A 19,267-nucleotide genomic window follows, 5' to 3' on the forward strand; every position below is an offset into this window, starting at 1 on the left:
CCTCTACTGCCCGACTTGCTCTTATTTCCACCGCCCGTCCCAGACCGAGTTATTAGATTCGACAGACCAGGGCGCGTGCGGTAGAGCAGGAACGACCACCACCCCCGTTCTTGCTACCATGGATACCACCTTCATCACCATTCACGGTTTGTCACGTCGACCCTGCCTTTTGCCTGCCAATTCTCACCCAAGACAGACCTCTCCGATGACGCCCACATATTGTACTCTTCCGACTCCATTGTCGACATCCTCGGTCATACACCTGACGAGGTAGTCAATCGGTCCGTGTGGCAATTTTTTCATCCAGAGGAACTCCCGCTGGCCAGAGCTCACCACAGCCGCGGCGTGAGACTGGACAAGGCTGCTGTCTTGTCCTATTGCCGCCTGAAGAACCGCCAGGGCGAATGGGTCGGTTGTGAATGCTGCTTCTCCGTCGTCTACGATGTCCTCGTTTGCTGCACCAGCATCTACAGACATGGCATGCAGAGCCAAAGTAAGTCTTTCAACCCGTTTGGGCCCTGCGTCATGCTGATTCCAGCCAATCAGAACGCGCAGTCGAGGCTCCTATAGTGCGCAAGCTATTCGCCTCGTCACCAAAGGACCCGCGCTACCACATGTTATCTCACCTGTCCAGCAAGTTTGACCTCGGCCCCGATGATCAGACTCATGAGCCGCGAGCTGCCTTGTTCCTTAACAGGTTCACGCGTACCCTGACCGTCATGTACGCAACCAGTGGGATCGAGCAAATCATTGGCATCTCCGGAGAGGCTATGAAGGGACGCAGCTTCTATTACTGCATTGCTCCCAATTGTCTTGAAGATGCAGTCCGCTGTCTCGAGTCGGCCAAAGGCAACGATTCCATTGCATACATGCGCTTTTTCTTCCGGGACCCGCGCCAGGACGATGCGCCTGAAGCTTCCTCGTCTGAGAGCGAAGATGACATCATGACGGATGTTACGGGCTCCGACGATGAATCTGAAGGCGGAGTGGACCTTGACGGCCATTCCACGTCCAACGGCACAAGACATCCGTCAGACTCAAACCGCACCACGGATAACAGTGAGGAGCGGTCTGCGTCGCGCACCAACTCTGGCGGGAACAATGACCCCAACAATACCCATCAAGCCATGTTCGGTGGATCCGCTGCCCGCTCGTCGTTATCGTCCGTGAGTTCGCCTCGCTCCGAAATCCGCGACGATCCCATCGAACTCGAGGCTGTCATATCCTGCACCTCAGATGGCTTGGTTGTGTGTCTACGTCGTGCCCGCCCAATGTTGCCAGGCACCATGCCGGTGGCCCAGCCAGCACAGCAATACAATGGTATCTACGCCGCGCCATGGGCAACACAACCCGTGTTCCATCCTGCTCCACAGCAAATGCCCCAATACCCTCTTGGCGCTCGGCACCCGGCTATGGTGCAGGCAGGGCCGTCTATGGAATTCCAGAACAACTTCATGCAGAGCATTCGCGATGTCGCCGTCTTTGCTTGGGCACTTACTGGCATCAACGGCAGTCTCGTGGACTATGCTCGTGGTAAACCACTAGGAGAGAGTCAGCCACCTGAGGGTTTTCCGGTCTGGAATCCTTTGCCAGACCCTGGGTTTGGCAAACAAGCATCTGCGGCACCGTCGGGCTATGTTTCGGGGTCCAATAGCTCCTCCAGCAACGATCCATTTGGTTTTGGCGACCCGGGTCTCCGCTGAGAGCTCAGCTTTGCACTTTTGCATCTGGCCAACATAACACAGAGTAGGTCGCGTGCGACGCGGTGTCGTTAGCGACACTGACGAGCGCAACCTTCTCGATGACCCCAGGCTGCCACAGCATACGACTTTGATGATGGACGCTGTAGACAGCTTATGATTTAATGCGAGCGAACAGCGCGGAATATACCAAGCCATATTGGGCTATGTTATCACCATATGGTACGATTTTTTGGACCTCTCCTCTCCTTATATCTCAGCTGTGAATAGCAGTTAAAAAACTCAATACCTTCATGTGCTTTTCCGTTCTGGGTCTTTTTCTCCTACATGTCGTGCGAGTAAGGAACGCGTTCCGTCATCCTTTACTGATGCGGGAATGAACGCCTCGAGTTGTGCCATTGACTATGAGTGATGTTGTTCTGCTTACATGCACGTAGTCCTTGGTCTTGCGACGCGGCGGGGCAGTCGCATCCTTAGCCATTGCCAAACTTCAAATTACGCGTCCGAGTGGGCACATGCAAAAGCAGATGCCTGGTCCGTTTCACAAGCAGATTGTACGGTGGCCACATTCCCAGATGCATAGCTAGTGGAGATACAAGACAGATGAGCTTTGTTGACCTTTGTCGCCCTTGCGATCATCACATGAGGTCACCGAACCCTTGCAAAAGACACAACTCTTTGTCGTAGCATCCCTTGAGGCCGACTTCTAGCCGCCTTTCAGCGAATAGCAATCTCATGTCTACGCCACAGCCACAGAAACGTACCACCATGATTATGGCGTACATGTCTCATCCTGTGCCGTTCTTTTCGTCAATTTGGCCGCTTGGTCTGTTTACGATCCCTTGTTTGTAGCGCCCCTGCCATGATAGGCTGGCGTATTGCGTCTTTGAATATTGATTTCCACTCTGGTGTCTTCGTCAGTCCCACGGTCCTCTTTTCTCTTGAAGCTTCCGTCGTCCTCTCTGCACGATCGCAAGCCTTCTCAGATTTCATACTGCTATCTTGACGATCGCAGCACTGATGATGTTGTCCCGAGTTTCTGTATTCTCCATCTTGTCTTTGCTGTTCAGTCTGCTTCCTTCGATATGTCTAGCGCAAGGCAACGATGGCCTCAGCAGTGACAGTCCTACAGCCCCGTTGAGCACAGCAAGCGCGTCAACCTCGACGAGTTCTGCAGCTGCGCAGACACACACTATTTCAGTCGGTCTAGCGGATCACAAATTCAGACCCGAGTCGACAAATGCCAGTGTAGGCGATGTAAGTAGAAGTTTCATTCATCATCTCGATCGGGCCTCCGTACACATATCAACAGATGAGGAAATACTAACTTGCTAAAGATAATAGAGTTTGCCTTCTATCCACTAAATCACAGTGTCGTCCGCGCAGAATACGGCTACCCATGCATCCCATACGAAATGACGGGGCAGGGTAAAACTGGTTTCTTCAGCGGTTTCGAGCCCGTCGACACTGTCCTTGATTTCCCACCCACCTACAGCATCGAGATCAAAAACACTGATCCCATTTTTTTCTACTGCTCAGCACCAGGGTCTTGCATAGGCTATGGCATGGTGGGCGTTATCAATCCGAATGCCACGACGAGCATCGATCAACAGTAAGTTTATCGGTACGCACTGCATGTGAGACATATACTGACTTAGTACACCCTTATTCAGACATAAAATGGCGCTTGACAGCAGTTACATGCTCAACCCTGGCGAGCCCTTCCCACCGGAGAGTACTCACAAGACACCCAATTCTGGCCTCACGAACAACGACACCCAAATTGATCTTTCAGCGGGCGCTATCGCAGGCATCTCGATTGCAGGCGTCTCTGTCTTCGTCATCGTGGCCCTCCTGTACTTCTTTTGGTGCCGCACAAAGAGCCTGAAAGACGAAGTCGACGGAAAAGCAGAAGTAGCTGGAGCTCCCCGTCTAGATCCAAATAACAGGGGTCCACCAGCCATGGTGGAAAGAGGTCCCAACCGTTCTACTGCCATGGCCGGCAACGGAGGTGACTTTTATCATCAATACCCGCAGAGATCTATGCTATCGTCGCCCATGGCAGATCCCGCCTATCCACAGTACAACTACAACCAACCCTACAAATCGGCAGCACCATCTTACTACATGCCACAGCCCCCTCCTTCGCATTCGCCGCCACCGCCACCGCCACAGCAGTACCATCCCCATCAGTACAAATATGACATTAACGCACTCATCGACCACCGTATGCATACGTTACCTCCCATCCCACAGCAATCCCCACTCGACATCCACGATGCACTCGCCCACCGCTCCGTAGGCAGACCATACGAACTCTCACCATTGGGAGATTGCATGCGCAGTCCTCCAAACGACCGTCACCACGACAATCACGACTACAGCCTTGACTCGAACGTTGCCGGTGACACTGACGTTATATCTCCGGCTCCTTCCGTTCATCGCTACGCATCACCACCACCGCCGCTCCGCGTCCTTGACGAGACGATACCAAGTTACTACGAAACGGTGTACAGGCCCGATCCCAAGCATATTAATGGCATGGGGACAAGCCCTATAGAGATGGACGGAAGGGCTTTGGCGGGGAATGTCACGCCGGTGAGAATGGTGGCGGCGAAGTGGGAGGAGGTTGGGGAGAAGGCTGTTGGCAGTGGAGGGACTTAGAGGGCATGAGTGATTGTGTTCTTATGCTGCTGGTGTACTTCTGCTTCTTCTTCTTCTTTTTCTTTGCGTGGTATAGGTTAGATTATGAACACAGCCTCTTCTTTCACACAGTGGCGCTTGATACGAGGGTGAACCTCAGAGTATATTGATTTGAGTTCTTGTTTTCATTTCATCTCAGCTAAACACAGACGCTCAGCAGTAGAGGATATGGCTTCGCTACTAATCTCCAACCCGCACGGTAGAGGAGGACGGGGCTGCCCGTCTTCTCAACTCTCATTTTCCTCGTTTCTTAGATGCCCAGCGCGAGAGCCAACCAATGCCACGCCAGATCCTTCCGTACGTAGATAGGTAATGTGTGTTTGCATGTAGTAGAAAGCCCATTGGAAGTATCCCGCTTTTTTGAAAATCCCCATCAAATCAATGTATAGTAAACCCGACCGAACACTTCAAGTCGTTGGAAGTAAAAGATAAGAAAGAAGAAAGATAGATAGGGAAAAGTGAGAAAACAAAGGATCGTTTGACTTGTAATCATTACATGTTGTTACACTCCAAAAGGTAGAATCGAAGAACCACGGGTCGCCCTGCGGCCCGCAAGTTGGTTCTGAAAAGGAGCAAAGGTATCGTGAATCATAGCGCTCATGTCGAAGTGGAGGTAGTCGTCATAGTAGGCGCGACGGATACCTCAGACGGCTTCGCCTCCTCGGCAACTGGTGGGAGGATCGGTTCGACAGCCTTGGGTGGTGGTGAGTTGGTATTGGGCAGGCTAGCCGTCGATAACGTGGGTGAGCTGGTTGATTGCGATTGGGCCAGTGGAGGGGTAGCGTTCGAGCCAGTCGACTGCGTTTGCGCCAGCTTGGTTTTTCGGTTGCGGTTGGTGTAGTCACTTAGACTGAGCTTCTTGCGTGCCGGCGCAGGCTTGACGGCGTTGTTAACGGCAGGCGAGAAAGGCGATGCAATCATTGAGATGCCTGGTGATTGCGCGACTGCGCTCTCGTTGAGAACAGACGAAGTCGATCCAGGTGTAACGGCGCGGTTGCTGCTAGTGTTGCCAAAATCAAGCTTCGAGGGCATTTCGACGTGTAGGTCTGCAGTCTTTGGTGTGAGACCGGTGGTGGACTTGGGCGATGGTTCAGCGGGCGTCGAAGCTGACCACGGAGGATCGGGCGGTTGTATCGATGGTTGTGGAGCTTCCTTGGGAGGCTCTGGTGCAGTCATCTCAGGTGCTTCCTCTTGTTTTGGGTCGGAGGCCTTGGGACTTGTGTCCTCGGGTTCGGTCATCTCCACGTCGACCGTAGGCTGCGGTGTAGGCTCCTTTGCTGGTGTGAGCTCTTTGTGTCTTGTATCGGGTACGGGGTCGGTAGAAATGTCCATCGCTGTGGGCTCCTCGAGCGGTGGAGATGGGGGCAGCGGCGACGGCTTGTTCGACGATACGTCCTTCAAAGCTGGTGATTTGGCCTCCACTTTAACGGACGTCGACCGCATTCGCTCGCGCTGCAACTTGTCTTCTTGCGCTTGCTGCAAAAGCTTACGCTTGAATGAAAGTGGTGGTTTCATTTGGCGTGGCTTGATGCAGATCTGGGATTTTGCGTTGTCTTCCATCGTTTGCGTCGACGCATCGACATAGACAGGCTTCGGACGGGGTGGAGGACGGCCATTTGTCTTTGTAGAGCTACCTGACGTTTTACGTGCTACACCGTGACTGTGTTCGCGGTGCCGTGCCGACGGCGAAGGTTCGGGGTGTCCGAGTCGTCTCTGTGTATCTGCATTAGCAGTAGGAAGCGAATAGGTGGACAATCGTCTTACCGAGGAAGAGATGCTCGGCGTGTTCAGGTTCGATCCAGCACTAGTCCGTTTCCTTTTGCCTTTGTGCTCATCGTGATCAAGCTTCTGGAACAGGAGTTCTTGGTGCTGGATCTTTCTCTTTTCGCGCTCGGAAAGTTTGTCGCCTTCCAATGAGAAGTGAGTTGCTGGTGTGATGTCACGACTGCTGGATTTGTGTGAGCCAGACGTAGAGCGAGCGTCCATTTGATCTTCGTCGACAGCCTCGCGGTTGACTGTTTCGCTACCAGCACGGCTGTTGGTTGCGTGGCCTGTACTCATTGGAGAGATCTGTGACTTTTTGACCTTCTTGCCCTTGGTCTTCAGTGTAGCCGGCTCTGTAATCGTATTGCGACGAGCGCGTTCCAAGAGGCACTCGTTGCCGCTGGATGTATCGCAAGCGCAGCCTCCAAAGTTGGCCAAGACACAAGACACCCACGGTTGTATCCTCCTAAACCCTTCTTTGGCACCGTTGGTTACGACCCTGAGAAGCTGTTTCTTGACCTCAGAATCGATATCCCAGCCGACTGTGAGTTCTTCGCCGGGGCTGATCTCGCGCGTCGCTAGGAAAGAGAAGTGGTAGTCGTTGCTGGAGTCAATCAAGATCTTCATAGACATGTTGGGGTTGCAACTTCTCCGGGCGTATCGGAGGATGTTGCCTTCTCGCCGTGTGTCGATGTATATTGGCAGATGGGGTGGGAAGAAGACGAAGGGTTCAGGATGTCGCAGCAAGTCCCATCTGTTGGATGCATCGGAGTAGTAATCTGCCTTTCGACCGATGAGACCTTTGAGCTCTCCAACATAGCCACCATCTGGTACCGGAGTCTCGGCGGTAATGAAGTGCCATTGTGGGTGCAGACCATGCGCTAGTACACCCGAGTCGACATCTGTCTGTTTCACAATCTCTGGCGCAGTTGTTGTTTCGAGTTCCTGGATGGTCATGTCAATGCGTGAGAAGATGTCCTGTGGCTTCTTGCCTCCGCTTGCTTCGGCCAGTGCTTCGGGGTCTTGTAGCCACATAGCAATGTCGTTTGCGACATCGATTCGGGTGTAAGAGTTGGACTCAGCGGAGGGTGGTTCTTGTTGCCGATAGAGATGTATGAACTCGGTTGAGTAATCCTCGGTAGAAGCCTCTGGGTTAGTGGGTGACTTCATAGGACTGTGGCCATTGAGCATAACTGAAGCGCCTCGTTTCCGTGATGTTGGCACGAGAGCTGGCGCTTGACTAACGACGCCTACAGAACCCGATGGACGATGGTTTGTCTTTGGACGCTTATTTGGCGGTGGCTGATCTCGTGGGCTACCACTTTTGCGGTCGGGGGTATAGTGCAGGTCCCCATTGGTTTGCACTGGCCACCCATTGGGTTGTCCAGGGCCATGGGCGTCCTTGTTTCGCTTCTTGGGGTTCTTGGCGGAGGCTTTCGGTCTGCCCTTGCGCTCGCCGATGCTGTGTACTTCCCTTCGGATGCGTTGCTTCTCGGAAGCGCTTTTTGCGTCGATAGCTCTGGGAAGGCAGTCGGCGCACTCGTGTACGTCGGGGACGTGTTGGGCAGACTCGTAGTAACACACGATGTGCTGCCACGTATCGCACTTCTCGCACAAGACTGTGTTGCCGTCGTCATCTGAGTATCCGCAGATGCATTTTATCGTGGATGACTCTTCGTCCTCAACGGTGGGTTCGAGTGGAGGCGAGGCGGTCGCGAAGGTGGGTGGTGGTGGGCCAGCGTAGAGGGCGAGAGGAGCCGGCTGATGATCAGCATACGCCTGAACCGACGAGACGTCTGTCATAATCTGGCAATGACGCTCGCTTGTATGTGGTGTCATGTAGTGGGTGCTCAGGCTCTGTGTTCGTGGGATCGCATGACGCCCAACGCGCGACGAGAGAGAGCAGGGCGACCGACGGCGACTCGAGACGGATCAAGTGACCGCCGTCAACGGAGTGCCGGGCTTTGTGACGAGTGGTCGAGCTACACAGAGGGTGTGGCTAAGGGGAAGAGGGTTGCGTGTCGGAGCGCAGCGTGTGCGGATAGGGAGCAGGAGGGCGATGAGGGCTCAGGAACGTCACTGTGGGCGTGGAATCGAACGCCTATCATGAAGAGAGGGTATTGAGACTGCGTGTGTTCGAGTTGGAGCGATGCGCCGGCAGGTGAGGCAGGGTGGTGAGGGTGGAGGGCTCGAGGCGGCTTCGGAGGGAGGAGTTGGCTGAGGCGTGCTGTCACAAAGGAAGCGGCGCGCGCACAACGAGAGGCGAGGGCGTCGACAGTCGGTGCGACTGTGCGGTTAGTACTCCAGATGGCGACGGCAGGGCAACGACGGCATCAGGCGGTTGGGGAGTCAGAACGGCAGTGGAGAATCGAGCGTGCGAATGTCCTGAGAATGAATGGCCCCAACTCTCGCGAGCGAGAAGGGCTTAGCTTGCGAGGCCCGTGCACCACCAAGGACATGGCCAGGAGTGAACGCTAGATGTAATTAGTGAACGAGGGGTTACAGCAAGTGCGAGATCAAATTCGTGGCGCGAGGGGCCATGTCGACGCCCGAGCAGAGGCGCCGCCTAGACGGATATCCCGTGGCTGGGACATGCGAGATGGCCTCTGGGGCAGCATCAAGAGGATGATGAAAATGCAAAAACATGTCACGGCCTGGTGGTTTGGGCAATGGATGTGACGAGAGAAAGCGGCGGAATCCTGGAGGCAGGCTAAGGCGGCGGGCGAATGAGAGCGCGGCCGGCACGAAGCCTGCAGGCGCGCCAGGCCCGATGCAGATGGCGCTGGTCAGACTGTCGCGCGCAGATCAAGTTCGGAGGGCCGAGCGCCGTGCCAGGCCCCAAGGCTGCGAGCAAATGCAGGCCCAACGTTCTTCTGTGCTTCATTCCACGTCTCTTGAGTCGCATCAGCATGGCGTGCTGTGTCTGTGTGAGCGGTGCTGGCACGGAAGGCGCGAGCGCGAGCGGCTGGTCGGGGCAGGCGCACGCATGCGCTGAAGCGAATAAACAACGATAAGGGCCCCGCCTGGAACGCGATGAAACATGCTGCATTGCTTCGCCACCCCAAACGTCATCAACGGCTGGGGTCCACCGTCGCCGCCTGCTATCTATATGTCGTCGACGCGGAGCCTGCCTGTTGCCCCCAAACGATAACCAACTTCATCCGCCTTGTGTCCTCCGGCTCCGCACCGTGTCCTGCACCTGCACCTGCACCCAGTCGCGTCACCCGTTCCGGTTGCTACCAAACAAGCTGGCGACTGCACATGTCAACAAATATCAATGCGCCACTAACAATGCAATCGCAGCAATAGATTCTGGCGACAGCACCACTCATGCCCGAACCGAGTTGCGCCGGCGTCGATTCTCCACCACCCTCTCCGTCGTCTCGTTCGTTTTTGTGATTATAAATCATGGCGCATCCGCCTTAGGCTCAACATGAAGGACTTTAAGGCGACAAGGAAAACAAATATCGCCTAAGGAAAGATTGAAGGCAGGAGCGTCTGTAGGAGCTGTGTTGGTACCACCGCAGGCATGGGACAAGATCCTAGGGCCATTTAGGACGGACACACAAGGTATCCGACAACATAAGAAGCTATGAGTCGAAATGCGGCATCCATTGAAGGAGAATGTGGACGATTGAGGGCCGAGGGCGTTGTTACTTGCCTACCGAAAACACATCCTGCTGCTCTGGTACCGATTATGGACGGCTTATTGCCTCCAACGACGATTGCATGCCATGTCAATCATCCGTTAACGTCTCTATGGCACGAAACTCGTCTCGCATTTCGAATGTCCCCTAGACAAATCCAAGGTGAAAGTATACATGATTCTTGGGATGTTCTCATTCAATAAGATATAATAGCGTGTATGCAGCAAATGCGACACAAGGGTTATCGTCCTTTAGCAACATGAAGCAATCAGTGCTTATCAAATCGTTCGAAATGCGTTATCGAGATGATGTATTGAAGGTTGCAGTTGCTTGGGAACCAGCCAAAGCGGCAAGGTCAATGCTCTAGTGGTGTTGCTAAGGCGGGACTGGGGTGAAGGGGTTCAGAGAGGAAGTCTGATGTACTGTTTCTAACCAAGAGCAAAGCGCTACAAATAAGAAAATGGATACTACCGACACATCCTGATGGCCATGGCGCCAGATATCAGCGTCCTTCTTCTAGTGATCGCGCATGCGTAAAGCTCGCTTGCAAATCCCTCTTACTGTCAGGCACTTCTGTCCCCTGGGTTCATCAAGTCAGCGATATACACCGGCGGCATCCATCTATGGGCTATACCCACTGTATTATGGTTTCCAGCCATCTCATCTTCTGTTGCTGGCACCGTATCCTTCATAACGTCCGCTTGCGCCTCTTCCTTTCCGTAGTGTTGGGTGCGTACTTCAGTAGGAGACAAGTGTGACGACGGTTCTCGCGCCCACTCTGCTATGGTGAGAAGAAGTGATCGGTAGAGCCATCTCGATCGACGTTGGTGTGAAGGGGTTGTTTGGTCCTCCATGTTGCTGGGCGAAGATGTAGATGAAGTTGTTCTCGAAGATGAGATCGATGTAGACATAGGCATCTCCACCGCAGCATGCGAATACTGACAAGCGAATAACGAAGGAAGGAGGAAACCAAGCATCTGTTCTGACTCTTTTTCTCGAGCCCAAGCCGACGATGTGATCTAGTGGAAGTTTTCGAAGAACGTTGAGAGGCTGGTGATTGAGGGGGTCAGAAAATGAAGAGATTCAGCGTACCCAGAGACCTCCTAAGCATCCAAGATCAGAGTTCTGCGAGACACATTCCTATATACCCAAACGCCTTGGCCCCAAAGTATAGTGGCGGCGCAGCAGCAGGCAGACAGATCCCACCGTACAACGTCATACATGGCGTTCTCCCCCTTCCTAATCTGACATTCTACAGCCAAGGGTTCTGCGCCGCATCCTAATTTAGACACACCTAGGGTTATCGTGTCTTTTGGCCCTCTCCTGTACAGAGCCGCACCAGTCGGAGAATTGTCAAGTACGAGCGCTGATAAGCTCATGCGGTCTTGCTCATTAGCGGTAATAAGCGCGACGCGTGAGATTTGTGAAGCATAGCGCTGGATGTCCAGGGGCAGCTGTGACGATGTCGCGATGCTGCATGTGGAGAAAAAACAAGGAGGAGCAATATCGGCAGATGACTGACCCGATGCAACGGTTAGTGGACATGGCGGAAAACAAAAGAGAAACAAGGCTTGCGAAGCAGGTATCACGAGGTACATTGTACGAGCAAGAGACATGTCATAATGTACGATGGTTTCTTTATTCGATTCTACTTCGAACCACAAATGTTATTCGGGCAGTCCTGTACTTCGGCAGCCTCCCAATGTATACAATACAGTGAAAGCCGCTCAAGGTGCCTCCTGATGCTGTCCCTTCATGCTCTCATCGTGGCTTTGTCGTCAAAGTATGCTTGCCAGACCAATACAGCCCCAAGGGCAATATTAACACTCATATCCAGACGTCAAGGCTGGACCTGCTCTCCTCTCCGAAATTACCCAGGGTTTTAGAAAAGGCATCCTATAGCTGCTCTTCTTTTACCCTAGTGACCTCCTCCCAGAGCTGCTTTGCGTTTTCGGCTTTCAGCTGTCGACAGTCAGTTGCATTCTATCTTTCAGACCAAACAATGTACATACCTTGAGTAGGTGCATCTCCAATTCACCCTCCAGATTAGGCGAATTGAAGAGCAACCGGGTATCCTTCGGCTTGTCACCCTGTGCATCGCCTCCAAATACCAAGCTCTTTGTGACGGCAGCATTTAGCAGCAGTCGGTGGGTACCTTCAGCACGGAGGACAAAGCGAGCCTTCTTGGGTTCATCGACCGTGATGTTGAACTTGAATGTTCCCACGCCACGCTCTTTCCACCCTCTATTTGATCCTTCGCCAGACATGTTGTAAAGCTTTGCGCGGCCGGCCCAGATGGTCTCTTCGCCTTCTTCACCAGTCTCGTGTGCTTCAGGAAGGTTAACAGGATGACATGAGGTGGCGGTGATTGGCTTACGTTGTTGCGAGAGGAGCGGCTGACTTGATTGTCGCTCTTCCTTGTCTGCGTTCTTTTCTGGGTCTTCGTCGTCGTCGCCCTCTTCATCATCAGAAGGCTCGCCGATTGCAGCAGCACCAAAAGGCTTCTCTTTCTCCTTGAGACCCTTAATCTCCAAACTGCCACCAGGAGCAGCGAAAGAGCCTACGGGCTTGGCTCCGCCGAAGCCTCCAAAGCCCCCACCCAGCGATCCACCAAAAGAGCTGCCTCCAAACCCGGATGTACCAGAGCTTCCCAGTGCTCCGAAGCCACCAATTGATGGCGTTGAGGAGGCTGCGCTTCCTGCGAAAGAGGACAGTTTGGCCGCGCTTGCCCCACCGAAAGGCGAGCTAGAACTTGGTTTAGAACCAGCAAGGCCCCCGAATGGAGACGCAGCTGAGGTTGCAAAGCCGCCGAAGCCAGATGACTTGAACTTTTCGTCCGACGTTTGAGGTAATGATTCGGCCTTATCGGAAGTCTTCGGCGGTTGAGGTTTGGCTGCCATAGCGGCAAAAGGCGATGCGGCGGAAGTGTTGGCAAACCCACTGCCTGGCGGTATCTGGCTCGAGCGTTAGTCTTTGACATTCACGCAGCGCTAGTTAGCTTACCTTGGTCTTCGACTCTGTTGTGTCCGTTGTTGAATCGGCTGCTTCCTTGTCTCGTAACCGCTTGGTGTCTCGCTCCTCGCCTGCCGACTTTTCTGCAGGTTTGCCATTTGCCGAGGCGTCTTCCGCCGCTTCTGCGCTAGCATCTGTATCCTTCTCGACTTGATCGCGTGTGCGCTTGTTTTTGGGGCTTGTTCCGGCTCCTGGGGTCTTATCGGCCGCAGTGGTCGTGGATGTGTTCTTGTTGGGCGATGTCATCTGCTCGTCCCCGTCGTTCTCTTGGATACTTGAGATAGTACTTGGAGAAGGCTTTCCGGGCACACCAGCCTCCAGGTCGGCTGTGATGTCCCTTGACCTCTTGCGCGCATGTCGCTCAACCTTCTTTTCTGGGTGCTTGTCCGCTTCGGCTTCCTCTTCAAAGTCTTCCCGGCTGCGCTTGCGTCGTAACCGTCCGCGCTCGCTGTCTGAGCCAGAAGCGCTGTGTTCGCCAGCTTTAACGCTGCCGTTGGGTGCGTCGTTCATGGGCCGATCGGAACTCGGGACGGGATCCGATGTGGCCTGCGCATCGATCTGTGTGTCCTTGAGCTTTTCCCTAACATTCTTTCCTTCGCTATCGCTGCTCTTATCGCTCCGTGCTGGGGACGTGGGCGCAGCTTTGGTGGTGTCGTCGGAGGCGGCAGCAGCTGCAGTTGTCACCTGCGGCTTCTCTGGCGCGTCTGTCATGGTGCAGGACGGGTTGTGTTCCAGGCGTGGGGTATGATGGGAGTGCGCTTGGTGGATGGTGTAGCAGAGTAGTAGTAGGAGTCGCAGACGTTGGTGCGTGAGAAGGCGGTCCTTGGGCGGTCGCTGAAATGTCTGTGTGGTTTGAGGTTGTGAATTGAGACAGTGCAAGCTTGAATAAGGACAATAGTAACTATGCTCCGCGGTGAAGACCAAGTTGCGGTCGACGGCAGGGACAATCGCAGAGGTGGTGCTCCGCGAGGCTAGTGGCGACCTTGTAGGTGGACAATGCAGCGTGATGGCTCGTTGGGTGTGCGGCGGGCAGACGATGTCGGAAAACAGGTGCAGATATGAGCTGCAGGCTTGGATTGTCGAGCGGACGGAAGCAGAGCAGATGGGCCTTGTGGTTAGTGGAGTCGGTCAATGCGCTCTAGTACCAAATTTCCACTACAATGCGCCGAATGCAACAGTGTCTAATTACACCGTCGAGTCCAGAACGCGACTGCAACGAGAGGAATGCAGACAAGGCGCGCCGTGTGTGTTGAGCGGTTAGGGGGCCGAGTGTTGGCGCTTCAGTCGGCGGTCGTGGTCGAGTGTGTTGTCGCTGCAAAGACCAATGACGAAGTGGGGAAGACAGACGGCTAATCATGAACACGGGTAGCAGCAACAACAGCGTCTACCGCTACTTGGGACATGTACATCAAGTTTACTGTAGACGTCTACTAAGTGCTACTGATTGTATTGGAATGGATTTGTGACGCCCATGAATAGCTATTTCTACAGCTTGTCCGTAACGCCAGATACCCAGCCAAACACTTTTGCATGCACAACAATGCTGCACTAGCTGATGAAGCACAGGCAGCCCAGAGCAACATAAAATACAAACAAAGGGTATACTGCGATGCCGACGCGGTTCCTTACGACTCCAGAGCCGCCCATGATGCTCACTCCCGCTGCTAGCGACCAGGCGATGAGAACGATGTAGACGGGGATGCGCACTATCATGGGTATGCCAACGGCGCTGAGGATGGAGGCAATGACGAGCGGGAAGAGCGTGTAGCCGATAATAGAGATGGACTGGAAGAAGGCACTGGACACGATTAGCATGTCAAAGGCGTAAGGTAGGTGTGCAGAGTGGACGTACATGTTGCCTCCCAGCAGCTTGATCTGCAGCGTCACGACTGCCTCGCCTATCCAGACCATGGCGAATACGCCGGAGAAGACCAGGTCCTTCTGGTCGCCCTTTGCTCCCCACGAGAGGAACAGGCTCAGCAGCAGACAGAAGATGAGCGGGCCCCATAGGTCCCAGTCGCGCAGGCCCTCGCTCATGCCGCCCTGCAGAATAACATCTGCGTCCGGCCATCGCCCTGCAATGTTCCTGAGCCCACCGCCAAAGCCGTCGGCCTCGCCGCGCTCTGCGGCGCCAATGCCTCCCCCGCGCTGCATGATGCCGCCCAGCAGGTACTTGGGGTACAGCACCTGCTTCATCTTCTCCCAGATGGCGAAGATGTCGCGGGACAGCGTGTCCCATACTGTCTCGTCGATGGTGTTTGTGGGCGCACGGCGGTCTTCGCCGGGGATGCTCGACGTCAGGTACGACTGCGTCTGCGCAGGGTCGCGCTGGATGTTGCCCGTCAGCGGCGCGCGGTCCGACGTGCCCTGGAGAGGATCGTCGAGGTCATCGAGGGTAGCTGGTGATGGTTAGCCTCGTCGCCCGTCTCGTCGCGCAGGCAGGTGTGGATGCGACGCACCATCGTCCGGGTCAATCAGGTCACGCTCCACGGCGTCGCTGTCATAGGGGTTGCTAGTTGCGGCACTTGGCATCATTGCCGCCATGGTGGAAAACTGAAAACCCTGCGTTCACGGGTCGCGGGCTAATGCTCCAATCGGCAGCTATCGTGGGTTGTTGGAGAGGCTCTGCTGTCCTCAAGCCTACGCGCAAGCTCTCGGGGCCTCACGCCTGAGGGTGCGCTACTCGACTCGGCTAGCATCCCGCCAACGGGGAAAGCTTGAGCGGCTTAGCGCGCAGCCCTTCACTGGCCGGGCGTCACTCCCACCGTCTAGCTCGCGGCCATGCATACTGCCCCTGCGGCCGTTTCGCCGTATTTCGCACGCGGTATATATACACCTAACCACCATCGTCCGCCCTAGACACACTCCACGCACATTCCGGCCATCATGACGGACCCCGTTTTGAACGACATCTCCCACAGGCGCTTCAACCTCCTGCGAGGAAGCTGGATACTAGTCTCGCCCCACCGCACCAAGCGACCATGGCAGTAAGCATATCAGTGATTCTGTTCACGGGACGACATACTGAAACCCCACAGAGGCATGCAAGAGTCGCCGTCCAAGACAACCCTCCCAGACTATGACCCAAAGGTATCCCTTCGCCCGGACCATGCATAATATCATTCCGAAATTAATCAACCACAGTGTTATCTATGCCCTTCAAACACGCGGGCAAATGGCGAACACAACCCCAAGTTCGACAACACTTTTGTCTTCGTCAACGACTACAGTGCCGTTATGGAAGAGCAGCAAGAGTACAACCCTGACAACAAGGACGGATCTCTCGCTTCTAGATTACTCCGTGCCGAGGCCGTCACTGGAAAGTGCTATGTCATTTGCTTTTCTCCGTCTCACAACCTCACTCTTGCCGACATGTCGCCGGCGGAGATCGTCCCCATAATAGAGACCTGGACGAACATTTACGTTGCACATCTGGACCCAAAGTCGCCTCTGGCCAAGCTTGCGTCTGCCACTACTATACCACCACTATCACAAGGCACTCTCGCAGTTCCAAATGCTCAGTATCGGTATATGCAGATCTTTGAGAACAAAGGCTCGGCCATGGGCTGCTCAAATCCCCACCCACACGGCCAGGTCTGGACGACCACATCCCTACCGGAAGAGCCCGCCTTGGAGCTGGTGCAGTTGAGCAAATATCGCAAAGAGAATGGAGGCGCTCATATGCTCGTCGATTATGCAGAGCTGGAGTCAACACAAAAGACCCGCACTGTGTATGAAAACGCGAGTTTCTGGGCTGGTGTACCTTACTGGGCAGTCTGGCCGTTCGAGATAATGATTGTTCCTAAGCAACACAAGCGCTCGCTGGTAGACTTCTCTAAGGAGGAGCGAGCGGAGTTGGCTGAGTGCATAGCGGAAATTACGAGGCGCTACGACAACCTGTTCGAGACCCAGTTCCCCTACAGTAAGTCCAAAACAGTCATAATAGAGAGACATGGCTAACGAGGTTGAAGGCATGGGTCTTCATCAGGCTCCCCTTACTGGCACAGCCGATGAGATTGAGTCCAGTCATTTCCACATTCACTTCTACCCCCCACTACTGCGAAGCGCCACCGTTCGCAAGTTCCAGGTTGGCTACGAGATGATGGCCGAGCCTCAGCGCGACATCACCCCAGAGCAGGCTGCAGAGCGTCTTAGGGCGTGCGACGGTGAGCTTTACCGCAAGAACCTCGCATCTTCGCCAGACACCAACGGCGTAAACGGGGACCACTAGAGACCCGGCACGTACTTGTTATTCAATTTTGCTTTCACATGCACATAGGCCAGTCGACACAGAGCCTGGCTGGTCACATACTAAGTGCACGAGCTATTGGAGATGGGAGAGTAGATACCCAAGAAGACGATACACGATACACGATAAACGTAGAAAGTTGCATAAAGCGGAGTGCTGCAGCGGCGTTGGCAGGCATAACAGTGCATTACATTATCTTTTCTCGAATACACGTTCAATCTCAACTGTATCACATACTGTGCGCATGGCCTAGTGAGCAACCGCACCATGTGCTGTGTCCCGCTAAAAACGTCATGCCGCGGATGCTGCCCTGCCCCACCATGATCGTGCGAACCTGATCTCGACCCCGCGCTACTACCACTCGGCAGCAAGCCCCCAAGCTCTCCTTCAACTAGTTCACCGACAAACAATCACCACCACCTACCTCCCTAAACACATCTACCACCGTAAGATTACCCCACGGTCTGGATACAGGAGTAACAGACAAGAAGCTAACAGCAGGACTCCAGAACAATATGCCTGGAGCCAAGTACACCGAGACCTACAAAAAGGTCAGCGCCATGGGCGAGAAGCTCAAGGCGGCTGGAAAGCAGGGACCTAGCAACGACGAGCAGCTACACGTACGTACTTCCTTATTTCCCCACCCTCCCATTCTCTCCCCTTCTCGTATACCCACTATCTACCACACGAAGTCCAGATGCTGACAGTCGGTTGTGAATTCTAGTTGTACGCGTACGCCAAGGTAGCAGAGGGCAAGGACTTCAGCGAGGCCAAGAAGCCTGGCATGTTCGATCTTGCTGTACGTTTATGCATACCTTTCCTATACCTTCGTATCCTCCTTCACGACGTACCGCCTGCCAGCCATACATACCGGTCCAATCCCAACAAACGTACGAGGACAATAACTGATAATATGATTAGGGCAAGGCCAAGTACAACAAGTGGAAGGAGGTTGTTGACGCCGGTACCACCCAGAAGGAGGCCGAGGACAAGTACGTCGAGTTGGGCGAGCAGCTATTGGCCAAGCACGACAACTAAGTGCGGGTGGATCATCAAGGCAAGACTCATGTGCGATTTAAGTATTGCTATGGTTATACCATCGCCTATATATTGTTATAAGGATCAACGATAAGAAGTGCCTCATCGACATATGTGTAGTACATGTGCTTCGGAAATGCAAGGGCCTGCATGCGCTCGGTACGGAATCTGAGTACCGGAGCTCAACGTCCATAGCCGGCCCAGGCGTGCCCCTCTCTGTCTGGCTCCATGTATTGCATAGTAGCACACCAAGGCCTCTCATCAGCCGTATAAGAACGAAGTGGTAAGTCGTATGCCATGCGGCAACCCACGACTGTCATCTTCTTCTCTTCAGCTGCCGTTCCGCTGCTACTATCATCAAGAGCATTGAGACTCTCAGGACCAGGCATATCCTCCCCAAAAACAGGAACCATGATGACTTCCTCCTGTGTCTGAGCACACAAAGCAGGCCAGACAACAACCCCTGCCTCCCACGACTGTATCCAGATCTCATCCTTCTTGTTCACCACATCGCCCCACGCTTGCTTGCTCAGGTTTGCGCTCGTCACCATTGCCCAGTCGATAGTCTTGTGCTCTTCGTCACTGAAACGTATGTATGTTTTGATATGTGGCGCCGCAGAGCCACGATGCGCTTCCTGTCTTGCTGGACCGTTCGAGGACGAAGAAGACGCGTGACTCCAGTGGCATAGCATCGGATGCATATACTCCAGTTGTTTCTGCTGCTGCGCTGATTGAAGTTTCCAATGAATTGACCCACCAGATGCGTAGCCGTCAAGAGAACCCCGGATTTCCTCTGGAGTTGGGAAGATGACACTGTACTTAGGAGTTCGCGACTTTCCTACGTTGGACTCACGTTTGGCGAAGAAAGATGAGGCTTGCGTCGAGGAGGGTGACTGTTCACCGGAGTTGGCTACCGCTGTTGCCGAATGGGATGCAAGCACTGACTGGAAGTTCGAGAGCCATGTGGGCGCCGCACCCAGTGTCGCTATAGAGGAGATTTGCGTCACGATATGAGGGCGCACAGAGTCTCTGGATCCTGTAACAGGAACACTAGAAAGCACCTCCCTCAATCCTAGCCACCCAAAGGAGGTTACCGAAGGGCTAACTGCAGCGGGCTTCTGTCGTGATGGTGCACTTCCAATGAACGCGGCTCT

At 54.2% G+C, this 19,267-nt stretch overlaps 7 protein-coding genes across 7 annotated transcripts; 4 read left to right on the top strand and 3 right to left on the bottom strand.

Annotated features, from left to right (window-relative positions):
- Positions 1-118: 118 nt before the first annotated feature.
- On the top strand, positions 119-1,703 carry J4E87_005808 (uncharacterized protein; the record flags this gene model as incomplete). Its single annotated transcript, XM_049377413.1, has 3 exons — positions 119-146; positions 197-493; positions 547-1,703. The coding sequence occupies 3 exons, from the start codon at positions 119-121 to the stop codon at positions 1,701-1,703; spliced, it is 1,482 nt and encodes a 493-aa protein (XP_049233039.1).
- Positions 1,704-3,115: 1,412 nt separating this feature from the next.
- On the top strand, positions 3,116-4,364 carry J4E87_005809 (uncharacterized protein; the record flags this gene model as incomplete). Its single annotated transcript, XM_049377414.1, has 2 exons — positions 3,116-3,312; positions 3,398-4,364. 2 exons carry the CDS (start codon positions 3,116-3,118, stop codon positions 4,362-4,364), a joined length of 1,164 nt encoding a protein of 387 aa, XP_049233040.1.
- A 636-nt stretch (positions 4,365-5,000) lies between these two features.
- On the bottom strand, positions 5,001-7,970 carry J4E87_005810 (uncharacterized protein; the record flags this gene model as incomplete). Its single annotated transcript, XM_049377415.1, is given in 3 exon segments — positions 5,001-6,116; positions 6,168-7,946; positions 7,962-7,970. 3 exon segments carry the CDS (start codon positions 7,968-7,970, stop codon positions 5,001-5,003), a joined length of 2,904 nt encoding a protein of 967 aa, XP_049233041.1.
- A 3,740-nt stretch (positions 7,971-11,710) lies between these two features.
- J4E87_005811 (uncharacterized protein) lies at positions 11,711-13,537 on the bottom strand (the record flags this gene model as incomplete). The annotated part of the gene is made up of 4 exons (XM_049377416.1): positions 11,711-11,776; positions 11,827-12,143; positions 12,192-12,768; positions 12,818-13,537. The coding sequence occupies 4 exons, from the start codon at positions 13,535-13,537 to the stop codon at positions 11,711-11,713; spliced, it is 1,680 nt and encodes a 559-aa protein (XP_049233042.1).
- Positions 13,538-14,374: 837 nt separating this feature from the next.
- On the bottom strand, positions 14,375-15,370 carry J4E87_005812 (uncharacterized protein; the record flags this gene model as incomplete). Its single annotated transcript, XM_049377417.1, has 3 exons — positions 14,375-14,624; positions 14,679-15,225; positions 15,286-15,370. The coding sequence occupies 3 exons, from the start codon at positions 15,368-15,370 to the stop codon at positions 14,375-14,377; spliced, it is 882 nt and encodes a 293-aa protein (XP_049233043.1).
- Positions 15,371-15,712: 342 nt separating this feature from the next.
- GAL7 (galactose-1-phosphate uridyl transferase) lies at positions 15,713-17,057 on the top strand (the record flags this gene model as incomplete). The annotated part of the gene is made up of 4 exons (XM_049377418.1): positions 15,713-15,813; positions 15,865-15,916; positions 15,971-16,748; positions 16,798-17,057. 4 exons carry the CDS (start codon positions 15,713-15,715, stop codon positions 17,055-17,057), a joined length of 1,191 nt encoding a protein of 396 aa, XP_049233044.1.
- Positions 17,058-17,590: 533 nt separating this feature from the next.
- Positions 17,591-18,113, top strand: J4E87_005814 (uncharacterized protein; the record flags this gene model as incomplete). The annotated part of the gene is made up of 3 exons (XM_049377419.1): positions 17,591-17,695; positions 17,800-17,874; positions 17,997-18,113. 3 exons carry the CDS (start codon positions 17,591-17,593, stop codon positions 18,111-18,113), a joined length of 297 nt encoding a protein of 98 aa, XP_049233045.1.
- Positions 18,114-19,267: the final 1,154 nt, after the last annotated feature.

This window comes from Alternaria ethzedia, assembly GCF_023757985.1.
Source record: "Alternaria ethzedia strain BMP 0044 chromosome Unknown scaffold_12, whole genome shotgun sequence".
NCBI classification, from domain to species: domain Eukaryota; kingdom Fungi; phylum Ascomycota; class Dothideomycetes; order Pleosporales; family Pleosporaceae; genus Alternaria; species Alternaria ethzedia.